The sequence below is a fragment of the Protomyctophum bolini genome, assembly GCF_963924005.1.
Source record: "Protomyctophum bolini genome assembly, chromosome: 4".
Lineage (NCBI taxonomy): Eukaryota > Metazoa > Chordata > Actinopteri > Myctophiformes > Myctophidae > Protomyctophum > Protomyctophum bolini.
In genome coordinates, this window is record NC_137865.1 from 33,747,953 (window position 1) to 33,766,090 (window position 18,138).

Sequence of the window (18,138 nt, forward strand, 5' to 3'; positions counted from 1 at the left end):
GGAATCCGTGAGAACTGGGCTGTCACGCGCACACCAATAAACTGACAAGAGCACAGACAACAAAAGTGAGCCAGGAAGCTGTACCTGCCCCAACCCCCACCACCACCAACACCTTCCCCATCCTCGTCTGCTTAACAAGCGTGAGCTGGAGTGACGGTATAACTATGCGGTGTAGATGGAAAAGATGTCTGAATGGGCCTGAACGCATCATGTCATCCTGGTAGTCCACATTAATCTACACAATGGGTTACAGCAGGGGGAGCAGACAACCCTGCATGCGGTGGACGGTGGTGGGCCAAAGCCAGCTAAATTAAGCTTTGGCAGATCAGGGAGATGAAGACCTAGCTGCTCGCAATGTGGCCAAACTACTGTCGAGAGACCTCTCCTCTTCTCTCATCTCCAAAATGTTCATCTCTCTCCAGCTACGTTGTAAGATCCTGAGTGTTACCCTTACGGTCCATTTGGTTCCATTTGTACACTCTCAGAGTTAAATGAACACTGAGGGTTTTACTGTGTAACCCTATCTCTTCTCTCTATATAATTATTTTCTCTCACACAGGCCTTTTCTATCTAACATCCCCCCACTCTCTCTGACTCCATCTCTCCTGTTTGCCCCACCTCCCTCCCCATTTCTCCCCTGCTCTCTTACAGCGAGGCGTTGACAGAAGTTAGCATTCACAGTCTTTCTGCTAAGGCTTTAACAGGAGCCAGCTGAAAGACAGCAGCAGATTAAGATGTTAAACAGCCTCATATGGGATGGCACGGGACAAGTGAGGCGGCCAGGGCTGGAGTTCCATGGAAATGGAGACAAACAAAAGGCCCAGGAATGTGAGATGGAGATCATGTTGCACAGCCCTGGAGGAATAGGACATGTTATTAACACTAGCTGCGCTCTCATTGGGCCTGGAAGCCCTCAGGGGACGCTTGTGTTCTCAGGGGAGAACCCTGGCTCCCACAAAGGCAATGCGAGCACAGATCAAACCATATCCCTCGCCAGACTAAGCCTAATTCATACTTTGTATACTTAAAAAATATCAGTACTTTAGAGTGGTGACACAGCTTATCACATTAGGTTGTTTGGTTGAAAATGAACTGGTGACTCATGTGACAAAGTATAAATTAAGCTGTCAATCGAAGCAAGCATTGAATTATTGGAGGTAGTGACTTTCATTTAACTTAGTTCCAGTACATAAGCTAAATGGCTGTCAGTATGCAACCCCTGAACCAAGGGATAAAAATTAATGCGCAGAGGTATTTTGTTGCTGATTCATAGCATTGAGTTGTATTGTACAGCCAACAATTTCTGGCCAGGAGCCAGCTCCTCCCCTGCAACAGCATTGACAAAGGTGAGTTTTTGTAGGGCTTGGCTGCCAAGTCTGACATATGGTTGCACTGGCAAATGCTATATTATTCCACAAACTTTACAAAGTGCTATCTGGAAATACCATCCCAAACATGGGTTTTAACATCCAAGACTATGTCATAGCCCATAAAAATCCTTCACACAGCTCTACTTGTATAAAGTTATCTTGAGCCAATCGTCTATACCAGGGATACTCAAATAGATTTACCTGTGGGCCACATTGTCCATGAGTAGCTGTCTGCCTGCCTGTCCAATTCTCCATGAGTAGCTGTCTGTCTGCCTGTCTATGAGTAGCTGTCTGACTGCCTGCCTGTCCAATTCTCCATGAGTAGCTGTCTGTCTGTCTGCCTGTCTATGAGTAGCTGTCTGCCTGCCTGCCAGCCAGCAAGTTGGTTAACAGAAAATAAATTGTTATGGCTGAGTAAAATAAAATACAATAAACACAATTTGCCTGAAAATAGATTACCCAGCTATGACCTTTTTCATGAAAAAAAATGAGTAGTGATATGGCTGACTGAGTAAAATAAAACAATCTACCTAAGTGAAGAGCAATTTCCGCAATTTCCTCAATTTCCTCAATTTCCTCAATTTCCATTTCCGCAATTTCCGCAATTTCCATTTCCACCATTTCCGCAATTTCCGCAATTACCATTTCTGCAATTTCCACAATTTCCATTTCCGCATTTCCGCAATTTCCGCAATTTCCATTTCCGCATTTCCGCAATTTCCATTTCCACCATTTCCGCATTTTCCAGATTTTTTTTTCTTCTTTTTTTTTAATTTTCATTGGTGGGCCAGTCATAATGGTCCCGCGGGCCTGATGTGGCCCGCGGGCCTGAGGTTGAGTATCACTGGTCTATACTTTGTCATTTGAAGGACAAAAGTGTCCCTTGCCTGAAAGTGCTACATAAACGATTCATTCATGAGCATTGAACTCAACAATAATTCAAGTTTAACAATAATTCCTGTTTTCCTCACAAACCATTTATTTATTTGTAAGACCAAGTTTAAACAGTGAAATAATCACTATTGTTGGAATAATCAAAACCATTGTGTGCGGCTGCCTGGAGTGGTATCCAACTATACATATCCCTGTTCCCATTAAAAATCTCAAAAAAAATAATGGAACAATTACTCAGACAAGTCAGTTTTGCTTAGTAAGACTTTTACACTGAAATAAAACGCTGCAGCACAACAGCCCAGAAGGCACCAGCAACTGTAAAAAAGCTGCCATGATTTCCCTCATTGGATTCCATGGCGCTTCACGAAGTTCATGTTCACGGGCTCTCTGTCTCAGAAAGGCACTAGAAGGAGCCCTAGCTGCTTTTTTCTCTTTTGGACTCCCAGATGACTTTGAATGGCATGCATGAGGAGTACACAGTTTGATTTGGAGACTGCCTGGACTTCGTTCTGCATCTGCGTGGGTGCTTTTCCCCGCAACTCAGGCGTGAATATGAAACATTAACAATTTTCTTTGTATGTTTGTTTTGATCCATTTTCGTATGACACGGTTGGTATGTAATGGTGGAACATAATGTGCTCGTCTCGCACATTGTTTTGAACTGCTGGGCTGGTGTGAAGGAAAAACATGCATCCGTGCCCTCATGCAAAAAACATGCACACACGGTCACATGTGCATGTGCCTGTGAATGCACGCAAACACACGTATGTGTATGTACACACACACACACACACACACACACACACACACACACACACACACACACACACACACACACACACACACACACACACACGCAACACATTCCAGGCCCCCAGTGGCCCTCAGATACTCCACAGGTATGTCAGTATGGAGACAGGCTGTGGTGCGTGCCCCTGGAATGTGAAACCTGACCTCTGGGCTGGAATTTGAGCCTCCTCACTCATCTCCACTCTTCTTAAGAGATATGCTCCAAAAGCCCTCTCTCATAACCCTGTGCTGCCCAGCGGACCACTTAAAAAGCTAAATAAAGTCATCTTTACAACCGACTATAGCCTGCTGTTTATCTCCAGCTTCGGCTAAATTAAGATAACACGTCTAAGAACGTTTTGCAAACAAGCAAACTACCATCATTTAGTAAGCACGTGGATTTCACAGAGCGGCGAGCGCATAGTAAGCAGCAACAACCAAGGACAGTTTGGGGGATTATTTGAGTGCCAGTTATTGAGAGGGTTAATTGAGGCTCCAGCAGAGGCAGAGCCACCCAGCTCAACCGAAGCAGCGACGTGGACGCCCAGGCTCCTGAGGAGAGGAGGACGGGAGGCCCACATGGTTGGGGTTGCCTAACCACCCTAGCAGCTCCAGCGGTCCCATCAGCCCCGGTCCACAGAACCACCACCACTGCAGGCCAAACCTCAGACTGGAAGCTTGGAAAGGCAAAGCAGTGTGACTGCATTTCCTGAGTCCACCCCATTTAAACTCACAATATGGAACATATTAAGAGCCCTGCAGAAAAATAGGGGCCGCGTTCCTAGATCTTCTCTTTTACAGCCCCCATTGAAAAAAAAGAAACACTGTCAGACTTCTAAAAGGACAAACTGGGTTTGTGGAGAAAAAAAAGTTCTTGGCTGAGTTCTTGGCTAGATCAAAGAGCATGACGTAGTTTAATATATAGGATTACTTTTCAAAACATGCGTGAGACTCAGTGTTAAGTGAGTACATTAAGTGTTACTCAGAAAAAGTATATATATAAAAAAAGAGGAAAATAAATAGGTCCATGATAGCTTCTCTCAAAGGGTCAAAGGGTACATGAACCAACAGGCTGAGACACAGCATGGAGGCACACAAAATATCATTCAGTGCACCAGTGCAGTGCACCGGCGCAGTGCACTTCAATCATGTGCCATTGCCTCACCATTTAGTCAGAGGGATCGGTTGGGATTTGATTATACCCTATAAAGCAACTCTATTAAAGGCTAGCATAAATCATAGGGATCTTTGACACAATATATCACACAGAGCCCCACAAACAGCTCTTTTCTTCTTCATCAATAAACCCCTTCCGAACAGCAGAGAAAAAGGAGAGCCCTCTCATTCTCTCCAAGAAAAATAGAACATCTCAGAATGTAATTCTAGCTGTTTCTGTAGTGAATGGAGTCTTGTCCCATGGTAGGGGTTAATTGAAAGAGGAATGCCGCTCTGATTTTGAGGAGAAAGAAAGGGGGTGGGGGCATTCTTGGCTAGATTTCAGACCAAGAAACACGGGGCAGTGTTATGGCTCTTAGCTGTAAAAAGAGAGACCTGTGTGCAGCCAGGGCAGAGTGTGTCGTAGTAAAGTTAAGAGTGTGACTTCACTCGGTGCCAGCCCACTCTTTGCTTGATATATCGACAACAGCCTACAAACGAATGATGCTCCCTGGAATGGGATTTACAGGGCTGCAATATAAATTGGATTGTGGAATGTGGCTGTTCTTTTGTAAACGGTTTTCATATTTTGACGATAACACTTTACTTGAATGCCATAAAAAGTAAAATTTTCTTCCACCCTCCCAAAGAAAAGTCATTGGAGTTGACAAGGAGAGGGAGATGGGCGGTTGATAAATTCTGTCAGAATAGAGCCTTGGGCTGTGTACAAGTGTGTGTGTGTGTGTGTGTGTGTGTGTGTGTGTGTGTGTGTGTGTGTGTGTCTGTGTGCACATACACGCGCACTGTGGCATTCTTTTAACCTCTGTGGAAACTCACTAAAATAAATCCTTTTTTTCGTACGTCAGAGAGGCCCCTGTGTACCCTGTAATTACTGCAGGGAGGGTGGGATCTGTGGAGGAGCATCGGGACTGGGATGCTTTTGGATTCTGAAAAAAAAGGGAAAAAAAGAAAAACACCCAAATGCTTACTCAATGGTCCCTCACAGGCCTGTTGGATGATCATGGCACAGTAGCAGAATGGCAGTGGGTCACCAAATGAATGCCAAAAGGAAACGCAAAGCTGTTTTGCCGAACGTGACACACAAGATAGTTAATCAACCTAATGACAGAATTCTCAGCAATGAAAGTGATAGTGTGGGGAAAGGTTTTATTTTTATGACGTTTTAAACCTCATCTCAGCCTGTGATCTGTTGGGGACAAAAGGCTCCACTCTCTGTTTTCAAAACAACTTTCAAGCATGCACGCACACACACACACACACACACACACACACACACACACACACACACACCACACCAAAGCACATCAATGAGAACATCAATCAAACACTTCTGATATTCCGCTGCACATTGAGCCTATTAGGTGGAAAAATACCCAAATGAAAAGTCTCTCTTCCCCAGCATGCATTGCACACTGGCCCATAATCCCCCTCACAGTGTGTGTGGATCCCCTGTGTGCTGGCGTGTGCGAGCAGGCCCAGTTAAGTGGTGAGCGTGGCTGGGCTGCGAGGAGGTGTAATTAAGGCCCTCAGCCAAGGTGAGAAGACTTCCGTGGGCCTATACGCTCATGAGAGGGAGAGAGCAGGAAGTGTTTGAGGCGCTCTGTGTAATCTCTCTCCGTTCAAAGGTGCTATTACCTCACCATGTTTGTGTGCCGAGGCCAGATGTGCGGGAATACGGGTCATCAAATGGAGTGAGTGGCACTGAGGATGCACTAGTCCCATTAGAGCTGCTCGGCTGCTATGCCCTCTATTATTGCTCTGTTCTTTGCGCGCGTGTGTGCTTCTGTGCAAATGCAAACATATAGATAATCACCATTATATAATTTAAGTCCCCCCCCACCGCACCTCCCGCCTGATGCTTAAGTATCTCAATCAAATGGGAGTTCAAATGACGTTTTCTTGTTTGCTAGCATTTTGAGACCAACATAAGACAAATGAGACAAACATTATTTCTTTCAGTTTCTCAACTTTTCGTCTTACCAGCAAAGGGTAATTAGTGTATAAGAACACACAAAAAAACGGAGACATGCCTCCTCGTGTATTTTGCAGACGCACACATCTGTTGAGGGGAAAGAGATGAATTAAGTGACTTAATGTTGATTATCAGGGAGACCACAAAGTGCCGCTGCCAATTGTGAGAGTATGGAGAGCCAGGCCTAAGAGAGGCTTACAGACAAGAATCTATAGTCTGTGGAATGCACTGAGGCTTTGGCAGGACTGAAGCCATAATAACAAGGTTTCAAAACTCTGAGCTTTAAAAAGCAGTTGTCCACACACGAGTGCACAGAGACACCAAGTGTGTGTGTGTGTGTGTGTGTGTGTGTGTGTGTGTGTGCAAATGTGCATGCACACACGCATGCATGCATGCTGCCACGCAATGCATGCTGCACACATGCACGCACGCACACACACACACACACACACACACACACACACACACACACACACACACACACGGAAATCTAGGCCTCACATGCAAGCATTTACACACATGCATGTGCACATACACAGTTACATGTTGGAAAAGGAGCAAGCACGTTCCATTTCTAATCTTTGCAGCTCTTGGACTGCAGTGTGTCATAAACAGTGGAACAAAATGGCGTCTTGGTTTTTGGGCACACAGCAACTCAGACCTCTTCAGCAACGAGTGAGGGCTGCAGGCAGCCGGCTAATCAATACCATTCCTGAGCTCATGGAGCAGACAAAGCTGCTTACATGGCTTTTCCCTTCTCTCCTCCTTTATGCTCAGAGTTACAGCACGGCTGCCACAACTATTCCAACTCTGGAGTGGAGCGGAGCAGGCGCCTTCCCAGAGACGCAGCCTGAGCTAGCTAGTGTAGTGTAGCCTGGCCTCTACCCAGCCCTGTCTAATTAGGCCCCCTCTCATAGCCACTGTGGTGGCTTGTGTAATCTGCCCACTATGCGTCTTAGCTCCTCGCCACCCCCATATAATTGTCTGCCAGTTCCTCTCCAGTGGTGATGTGGGCCCTTTTCCCATAACAGAGACACAAAGGAGAAGGGATAATAGCCCCCAGTTGTAGGGAGGAGAGCAGAGGCGGAGTGGAGCCACTCCTCTCTGCCGTTTGAACTCTGCGGCTCCAGACAGACAGGGAGACAGACAGACAGCAGGCCTGGAGGAGGCTGTCTGAGCCTTTATGGAGGAGGGGAAAAGACAAGAGACGCTGCTCTCAGCTGAGCAGACAGACCTCCACTAAGGTGATGAATCCCTCGAACAGGAAAATATTTCTTTCTAAAAAAAAAGAAAACACAAAACTTGGCCACTTATTTAGAAAAATATGTCTCTCTTCTCTTCTCTTCTGGCTCAAAGCACATTGCTCACATGCTAATCAGCATGTAAAACAAACAAAACGAGCTCATTCATTGGTTTAATTCTTTCAAATAAAAAGGCCTGATCGCTTTGAGAAGAGCTCCTTTTAAAACACATAACATCCTTGTAACGTACAGTTCCGCACTCATTAGACTAGAATCGGCGTGTTACTGAATGGCTCTATTGCTGAATGCTGGCACGGGCCAACCTACCCCCACCCCTGTCTCACCCCCACCCCTGTCTCACTACCACCAGCACCAATCTGACAACCCAACACCAGCAATTACGAAGGAAGCCAGCAAAACCACATCCACCTTGGCTGTAGTTTTTAAGATTCCAGTAGGCTTGTAAAACTTCTTGGTTTCTCTGCATACATTCCAATATCAATGTGGCAGATTCAAGATGCTGCATCCCCAGTTGCTTATAACAACGTCCATTGTGAGAGGAGCCAGGGCCCTGGGGACGGGACCCGTGACCACTAGCCAAGGGCGTTGCGCTGCACGGAGCGAGGACCACCTCAGAAAGAACTTTCCAACCGTCGTGGGGCCAGCAGTTCCCCAAAGATCCTGGTAATTGGTTTGATCAGTTCCTCCTACCACACTGTCGTCGGCTCTTTGACATGATGTCCTCTCAACCCTTTACCACTGTGGCTCCTCAGGACCTAAAGGACAACTGGCTCAGAAGAGCTAGCTTGTCTGATCACATCTTTCACCAAAAGAGAAATGTCAGAGAAGCATGCTGGATGTTGGACACCAAGCTACCACCATAACCTTGTTGGGTACAATTAACAATACCATTAATCAAATATTTAGTTTTTCTCGTTCATACGAAATTCTCATCCCTGGCACAAAGATAATCTTTTAAACAGTACCTTGGGACTTATACTGTAGCTGAAATCTACACTTTTTGTTATTTTTAAACATTTGGATGATTTTTTGTGATATGACAACAATGTGCAAACACAGCAGCAAGATTTGTGAACTGTTCCGACAAAATAAGGTTGGCCGATGGAATACAACCACCCTAAGGACTACTATCTGTACCAAGTAGACATCTAGCAGGTCCCAAGACTCCCAACAGTAAAATGGTCCCTCTTGTCATTTTGAAAGAAGTGATTAGTGCATTCTCATCTGTGACCTTTGGGTCACGTGTCCCCGACTGGTGCATATCTCAGGGGAAAGCTGTACAACCTCCACCTTTGACATAGAAACCACAGGCAACAAAAGGCTTATACTGTAGCAAAATACATATCAGCTGTGACTCCCATGCCATTTTGAAATAGCACGTTACAAAGGCAACATTTAATAGGCCACTGACTACTGGTGTCTGGATAGTTAGAATGTCATTAAAACCCTATTGAGTAACTCTGAATGTCGGCATAGTAAACAGAAGTCTAATGATACACACCAAGCAAGAGATATTATGCGAATACTTTATTATCAATGTGTGAATGGTGTTAGCTTTTTGTCTGGATATTAATAGTATATGAAAACTATACACCAAATCCAGGCTCATCCTAATTTCGCTGTATAATTTCTCAAATTGGTATTGAAAGATTCTTTATCTTTATATATATATTTATATATATAATATATAATCCAAAGTGCATTTTCCGTTTTTTTTCCTCTTGTCCATATACACATTGCACCATACATAAATAATTACATTGTAAAAATGACTCCGTATTTACAAGTATAATATATATTTTCATATAATATATAAAACTTTATATTAAATCTAGGTAGATGATATTTGGGATAGTTCGTGGGGGCGTCCGTCCAGTCTGCGTGTGTTATCTGTGGTTGTTGAGTAGAATCTCCAGCCAGCAGGGACAGGAGGTGATAAACTGTCTGGAGTAGCAGGGGCCCCAGCCCTTCGCAAAGCTGATGCGCACGCTGTTGGGGTCGTACGGTCCGTCCAGGAGGTCCGTGGGGTCCGCGGCGTGCCTCAGCAGGCTCGAGCGCTCGTAGTCGAACACCTTGATGGAGTAGCCCGGCATCACCTTCCGCACCACCAGCGTCCGGCTGCTGGGCACGTCCAGGGTGGGCGAGTTGACGAATATGGCGTGCTCACTGCGGTTGTACGCCCACACGCCGTCCGGCTCCTTGCTCAGGAGGATGCCGTAGCCGATTTTGCCGCGCGTGCGCTGCACGGTGCTGCTGCGGTGTTCCAGGTTGAGCTGGCCCAGGCAGAAGCCCGTACCCTGAGGTAGGTCGTAGAAGATGCTGACAGAGTGCTCGTACACTGTGTAGAGGCGGCCCACGCGCGTCCGGTGCTCCCAGTACGCCACATTGCACCAGTGGTTCAGCTTGGGGGCGTCAGGCGACATACTGGCATCTGAGGAGGGGGCAGAGACACAGAGATGGGGGGAGTGGTTATTACGTGTCATGTAAACGAAAGAAAACAGTGCTAGTAAAAAAGGAAGGATTAAGTTAAAAGGGATTAGGCTATCTCTTTTTTATTGTTCAGAGCAGATGGCCACACTATAAATACTGAAGGAGGCATTGTATTGAAATCTAAGCCTTGCATAAATACCACTGCACGCATAAACTTGCGCATGCACGCACACACACACACACACACACGCACACACGCATACACACACACCTATAGATATCCTGTATGACGGGGGTGGAGGGTATAGCGAGGTCGGACAGGACCTGCCTTTTCTCCCTCTGCCTCAGGAGGGCGCCGTGCTGACCAAACAACACTGACCACTTCACTGCTGCTCACACAGCCCCCATTTTCATCAGACTTGTTCCTATAGTTTCTAATTGCATTGACGGTTTCCAGTGGAAATCAAATCAATAACACACCTTGTAGCAAGTAGCAACAGGCAAGAATGATCGTAAAATGATCGTTTTTACATTTTATCGACATGACCAGAATCGGGGCGCCAGATTTAAAGTGGTTAAGCCTTTTTTTTCCCTCCTTCGCTTTTTTTTTACAACAAGCTTCAAATCCGTCAATGTTACGAAGTCAGTTTTGCCTGGGGTGGATAAAAACAACTTTCACACAGTGAAGACGTGGCTGCGATCTCATTCCTGACCCATCTCTCCCTCCAGTAAATCAGCTTGTTAATTCAGCTTTCATGGCTACAGTCTGTGAACTCTTCTCAGTGACAGCCCTCAGCACTCCAGCGTGAGTTACTGCTCCCTAGGTGGACTTCTATCTTCACCACACTAAACAGACACACACTGACGACTGGCTGCTCAGTCCCGTCCACTAGTGGCTTACTGCACCTTTTTCTTTTAACCACTTGAACCCCAGCATCCATATTCTGGGGGAGGGGGGCATTAGCCAAAAAAATAACAGATCTACAAGCTCAAGTTGTGAAGCGTTGTGAGCTTGTAGATCGTACAAGCTACCACGCACAGAGCCAACTCAAGACCCTCAGGTCCAGTTTACTAAGTCTCGAGGGTTTAAGTGGTTAATATCCGGTTGTGCAGAAATGTGGCAAGGTTGAGGAGAGGAGAGGGGGGAGTGGAGTGGAGTGGGAGACTAAAAAGCAGAGAGAATTCCATGAGCTCACATCCGTCCCTTCACCCTTTTACTCCTGGAGTGTGTGTGTGTGTGTTGCCTCTTTCCTCTCTCTTCTTCTTCCCCACATTCCAGGACTCGGGTGGGACGGGGTGGGGGTGGTGCAGAGCGAGGGCCGGCCAGGCAGGGGTACCCCCCCCCCCCCCCCCCCCCCACACTACAGTCCCGGGGACGGCATTCAGCTCCCTGACAACTTAGCACAAGCCCGTAACCCGCTGACCCCCCAGCCTTCATGCTATCAGCTCCCATTAACTCACACACAGAGTGATGCCATTATTTTGCTTCAGAGACTCTATTGGCACAGAGGATTTAAAGCCTGGGCCTGTGGCCCCATTCCTTTCAGTCCCCTGTGCTCTCCCCCTGTGCTCTCCGAGCTTAATGACCGCCCGCCCCATTAACAGAACGCCTTTAAGGTGGAGCATCGGCCGTCCGCAGAGCAACAGAATGCTTCACTCGCCGAGAACCTCTCCGCTGACTGTGCCGAGTGACCCACGCTAGCAAAGTTTATACAAAGATTAGCCAAAAAACTTTGACAAGACCTGCACAACCCTCTCTCCCCCCCCCCCCCCCCCCCCCCCCCGCCACCTCCCCCAACAAACTCTTTGGTTCCAGACTGTGTTGTGGACGGAGAGAGAGGCAGAGAGATAAAGACAGAGCTAAAGAGGGAGAGAGGGTAGAGAAAGGGGCGGGAGAGAGAAAGACAGAGAGAGTGTGTGTGTGTGTGTGTGTGTGTGTGTGTGTGTGTGTGTGTGTGTGTGTGTGTGTGTGTGTGTGTGTGTGTGTGTGTGTGTGTGTGTGTGTGTGTGCGTGCGTGCGTGCGTGCGTGCGTGCGTGCGTGCGTGCGGGATAGAGAGAGAGAGAGAGAGAGAGAGGGGGGATTGGAGAGGAGGGAGGGAGCAAAGAGGCTGCAGACAGGCTCTCTAGCTGTGCACAGTAAAATCCCTGATATTAATTCAGCTCTGAGAGAGTAGGAAACGCACCCGTGCACCCTCAGAGTTAAATGAACACAGAGTATTTTCAGAGTGTGTGTGTGGATGGCTGCAGTGACCCCCTCTCTTCAGGGGCCCCAACATGCATGTACCATTAGTGAATTCCACACTCCAGCTCCTCCGGTCTGAGCTCTCTCTCTCTCTCTCTCTCTCTCTCTCTCTCTCTCTCTCTCTCAGACCCAACTTGTTTATGGCTCACTATTGTCTCAAATCAAATGGAGCCCACACATCAAGGTATAAACTTGCTTTGAAAGCCCGCGCACGCAAACACAAAAGACCAAATGGAGCTATCATCTCCTCCTTTTCTCGACTAGAGAGAGGGAGACAGGGAAATAAAACTGTGGGGGGACGATATCTAGTTTTCACACGTAGCCAGGGTTGGGAGGGAGCCGGCAAGGCTGCGAGGATCAGGAAGAGGAACGAACAGGACAAAAGGTTAGACATGTATCTAAATGCTGAGCCCGAGGCTAAGGGAAGACAATGTGCACGCCATGAGCCAGGTCTTCTTCCTGTCGCTCTCGCTGTGCTGAATAAGGAACCTACGTGAGCCATCACTCGCCTTGCGCACGTGCATGGGCCCTGCTTGGAGCGACGACGGCGGCCGTCGGCCAGCGCGTTTGTGTGCTCTCGCGCTGAACTTTGTGTGTTTTGGCTAGGACGGGGCCAGATTGAAGCAACAGCGCATGTGTTTGTGGTGGTGCGGGAGGGAGGGCGCTCTGAAAGAAGAACTCATTAGAATCTCTTCAATAAAGAAGGGCCAATAGGCAGACTGTTTGGACATAATTACCGCAGGGAAACTATGTCCCTTCTGCTCCACAGCTTATAGAGCCTGTGTGTGCAACATGCTGCATATACCAGCCTCTTATATAGCCTGTCGCCTGTTTAAGCGCTGCTTGCTCCATATCCAGCCTCTTTCTCTCCTGTCGCCTGTAGAGCTACACGCTGCATATACCGGCCTCTTCTTGTCCTTCTCTTTTATAGCCTGTTTTTTCATAAATGTGACCCGATTTGACTGAGAGCTTGTCATCGTGCAACCTCCAGTTTTTCACCTGGAGAAAAACTGAATTTATCTCTAACATTAATGTAATGTTAGAGACCACAGAAGTGAACCTTTCAAGCCTGTTTTCTCAACTCGCTGTTTTCTGCAAGACATACTGTATACTCTACAAGCCATATCTCCAAAACTAGTGGGTCAAAGCTTGCAAACTGCTGGACCGATCATCAGTGCCACAGTTCTTGTGCACACTTGCCAGTAGGACAACATCGTACCTCAGCACATTTTTGATCGCATATATGTTCTATATATATTTTTGTGAAGTCAATGGGGCTCCGAACAGGCTGAAACCTCGCCCCAAATGTATGCGAGGTCCATGATACGACCATGGATCACTGATGTCACATGCTGGCCACAGAAAGACAGAGATATGAAACCACACCACGCTGTTCCCCTGTGGATCCTCATGATCCGATTACTTTTCCCTCTCCTGTGCCTAAAAACACTCCCCCCCCCCCCCCGATTACAGTCCGTTAAGTTTAATGAATAGGGTTTTTTTTCCATTTTAACCAGAGTGCCAGGGCAGCAGACCCAGCTAGAGGTCTGGAACCTGGGGGCCGATGCTCGGAGCAGAGCCCAGAGCCAAGCTTCACAGGGTTGGTGTAGGGAGGGCCACGTGTGTGTGTGGTGGTGGTGGTGGGGTGGGGTGGGGTGGGGGGGGGGGGTGTGACGACTCCTGACCACAGTGCAGACACCCGTCTCCCTCTTGGGCTCCATGTTCGGCTCATAGAGGGTCTGCTCAGGGTGGAGCCATGCATGGGAGAAGCTGGGAGCAATTACTGCGCTCTGCATCCATTTAACCCTGCCACCTTTAAACAGCTCCGTTTACCCATTAGAAAAGTAGCGCATGTTATTATTGTTATTTTATTCTCAAAGCCTCTTCTCTTAGTGTCAGTCTTGCCGGGGAGGGACAGCCGCCGCGCTTCCTGCCCCCGAACCCCAAACATCTCTGATCCCAATAACACGGCAGCCGATCCCAGCGAAATACTCAGGGATACATTTAAAGTATGAGTGTATACAAATGTCATTACCGGTACTTGTACGTACGTACGTACGTACGTACGTGTGTGTGTGTGTGTGTGTGTGTGTGTGTGTGTGTATGTATTTATGTATGCATATACGTATGTCGGGGTATGTATGTAGGTGTCCTCCAACAGCCATTAAGGGGCCACCATTCTTGGTGACTAAGGTACGTTTCAGGTTTGGTATAAGGTCAGTAACGGGTCTAAAGGATTTAGAATAGCAGAGAGCTCTAGGACTCAGAGCAGCAGTCGTACCCAGACAGCAGAGAGCTCTAGGACTCAGAGCAGCAGTCGTACCCAGACAGCAGAGAGCTCTAGGACTCAGAGCAGCAGTCGTACCCAGACAGCAGAGAGCTCTAGGACTCAGAGCAGCAGTCGTACCAGACAGCAGAGAGCTCTAGGCCTCTGAGCAGCAGTCGTACCCAGACAGCAGAGAGCTCTAGGCCTCTGAGCAGCAGTCGTACCCAGACAGCAGAGAGCTCTAGGACTCAGAGCAGCAGTCGTACCCAGACAGAGCTTTATAGGGACTCAGAGCAGCAGTCGTACCAGCAGTGGTGAGCGCACTACATGGCACGGTCTTCTTACATGGCCTACTTGTGCATTTCTTTTTTTATTTTATAATTTTTCCCGGCTTTCGCCTTTTTTTATAGAGGGACAGACAGTAGGCTGACAGGAAATGGGGGAGAGAGATGGGGGAGGGACATGCAGTAATGGTCGTCGGGATCGGGAGTCAAACCCGCAGCACACTGCCAGACTCGGGCTAGCGGCCAAGGTGCCTGGACCGCTGAGCCACGGCCCAGGCATTTCTAGTTTCGCTTTGTAATTGGCCGAGGAAACCCTCACACAGCTCGGCTCAAAGTGCTGCCGTATCAAACCGAGATAACTTGCGATAAGATTACATGTTAATGTGGTCCTCTTATGGACCTGTACCTGTGATTGTCAATCTAGGAAATATGCGGGGTAGACCAAAGCTATCAGTGAGGGAGAGTTATAGCTACACGATAACAAATTCTTTTTTGTGGCTTTCCTTCTGAAAAACAAGGCAAACACCTTAACCAACTCCAAACATAAAACACTCACGCACACATTTAAGTCATAATAGGTGTTGCCGCAGCACATCTGCAGCTGCACATCAACACAGCACAGTAAATAAAGATATTAACAAGGCTTTTTTAACAGGGAACATTTGCTTTGCTGCGTTTTGATGTTCATGACCAGGAGTACGCTCCACGAAAACCACACTGACAAAAGTTCATCTCTCTACCTCCCTCCAGGCCGTCTCATTGGAGGAACATCAAAGGCAGAGCTTCACATCTGACAACACGTGCAGACATCGGTTTGATGGAACACACAAAGCAAACAATTTCACACACACTTGTCTGTTTGAGCAAAGAGCTACCTCTTCAGCTGCGCTGCTTAGCATAAATTATTGTTTTCCATGCACCGGTTAAAGCCAAGCCCAGTGGCATATTCCACACACAGTAAAATCCTGCTCATTTCACTCTGATAACGTCAGAATTGACCCACATGTGATAGGACCCCTTACGGGTCCCGAAGATTTTTGCATGTACCACTCATGTTACCATTAAGTGTCATACTAACTAGACCAAACAAATAGACCAAATGCTGATTCTATTACAGCTATAAAACTGTCGCTCCACACACAAATGTATAGAACAAAATTACATTAGTGTGGCGGCCACGTTAAAACGACAGGACACACAGGTGAAGCCGTGGTAAAAGAAGTAACAACAGCCGCGCGACTACCCCCCCCCCCCACACCAGAGGGCGAGTAGGGGTAATTACAACTAAGTACACAGAAAAAGAGGAGAGATGGGGGGGTGGTTCAATGGCAATCCTTGATTGCCATTGAGCTAAACCTCAGGGTCACAAAGAAGACCCGCTTGAAGTCCAGAGGCGACCGAGCCTTTTCCGTTGTAGCCCCTAAACTTTGGAACGCACTCCCCTCCCACGTCAAATCGGCCCCCTCCATCGAGACTTTTAAATCTCGCCTAAAGACCCACCTCTATACCTTGGCTTTTAACCCCGCTTGAGTTCCTTCGGTCCTTGTATATGTTTGTCTCACAGTGATGCTTTTCTGTTGTTTTTCTGTATTGTGTCTCAGTTGTTTTCACTGTTTGTACTCGCTGTTGTTTTTCTGTGTGGTAGCTGTAGTGCATTTGTTTTTATTTTCTCCTGTACAGCACTTTGTAAACTCTGAGTTTTGAAACGTGCTATATAAATAAAGTGGATTGGATTGGATTGGATGATCATCCAGTAATGCTTTTAAAGGCAGAATGAAAAGAAGGAGGGAGGGATGGGGAGGGCAGAGAGAGAGAAAGAGAGCTGCCTCGGGGTAAACAGGGCTCCACGGCCTTGGAGTGAGATGAATGGGAGGCCGAGTGTCAGGGACAGGCAGACAAACAACAGCTCTCCTACGCCACGGCTATAACATCCACCCCGCCGTGCTGCTGCGAGGCCCACCTCCATTACACTTCATCTCCCCTTAATCCAGGGAGGAGAGCACACATGAACTCATTCCTCCAAAACTTTTGTCTTTTATTAATTTTTTTCACTGCAAAGAGAGGTATAGAGCGAGAGAGAGAGAGAGAGAGCTGGAGAAACCACTGTTTCCAGTCCCTCTAAGCAGCCTGGGGGCCGGGCGGGGGGGGGGGGGGGGGGGGGGATGGGGAGGCTAGTGGCCCTCTAAGCAGCCTGGGGGCCGGGCGGGGGGGATGGGGAGGCTAGTGGCCCTCTAAGCAGCCTGGGGGCCGGGTGGGGGGGGATGGGGAGGCTAGTGGCAAGGGGTTTGTGGGGTGGTGCGAGGGGAGGGGGTGGGGTGCGGCGGCCTCTCATCCTGTGCCAAGGATTAGATTTCTCCCCAGCTATTAGACTCTACCACTGAACTGATAGTCGGGGGGGAGGGATGGGGGCAGCTATGGGGGCTCAGTGGAGCTAGTAGGACGACTCAATGTGTGCGAGAATAAACACACAGGTATAAGTGTGCATTTGTAACTGAGGTATATGCTTGTTAAGTACAGTATTAAATATAAATATGTGTGGCCGATTTAGGTTAAATCACACTTTATCAAAACAACAACAACAACAAAGTGACAACCCCCCGTCTCTGTGTGTCACAGTAAGGTATGGCTCCTATACACGCCGGCCTTACAACTCCCCAGCAGGCCACATTTAGGCTGGCGTCTGGGCTATCTCTGCCATCAAAGTCGGCTTTATCAGACAGACATGCTAACTGGAGCTGCTCCTTTATATCTATGGATTTTTCTTCCTGGGGTCTGGCCTTTCTCTGCTCAGAGGGAGAGAGACAGAGAGAGAGAGAGAGAGAGAGAGAGAGAGAGAGAGAGAGAGAGAGAGAGAGAGAGAGTACAACAGTGGGGGAGCATGAGGCCAGAGAAACTGAATCCAGCCACCAAGCCTGGCTGGTCACAATGGGAATGCTTTACATTGTCATCCACTTCCTCCCTGCTCTCCCTCTGGTTCTGTTCTCGGGACGTCTCCTTGAGGGGAGGAAAAAGTGCCGTACCCTTGATAGCAGATAACTAACACAATCCATAAATTAAATCAATAAACAAGAGAGGGTGTAAAAAGCACAGGAAGCTAGTGGGGCTAATATGGAGGCGACGTCTGGGCTCGTGTAGTGGGATTTTTTGAGGGAGAGCAGCTCTCCTTTTTCACGAGGGGGGGAGAGAGGAATGCGCTGCCCCCCGTTTCCTCTGAGTTTCCTCCCCAAAGCTCTGCAACGTGCCGTCAGAGACATGAGCAACGAGCGGACAGGAACACACTGGAGGGACTTCTGGGTTCACGGAGATGCTAGCTAGGCTCATGATGAGAGGATACAACCATTGATAACAGGGCTACCCTGCAGGGTGGCTTCAACCGGTTTATGCATTCAGCATGTATCTGCAACGTCCTATAGGCTGGGATCTGAATGAACCCTCGCTGTCCCTATATAGCC

General features: G+C 47.8%; 1 protein-coding gene across 1 annotated transcript in view; it reads right to left on the reverse strand.

Annotated features, from left to right (window-relative positions):
• Positions 1–8,975: 8,975 nt before the first annotated feature.
• smad6b (SMAD family member 6b) overlaps positions 8,976–18,138 on the reverse strand; it is a 32,024-nt gene continuing 22,861 nt past the window's right edge. Inside the window, exon 4 of the mRNA XM_080760779.1 lies at positions 8,976–9,894. Within this exon, the coding sequence (XP_080616905.1) occupies positions 9,350–9,894 (545 nt within the window). The 3' untranslated portion in view covers positions 8,976–9,349. The remainder of the gene's footprint in view (positions 9,895–18,138) is intronic.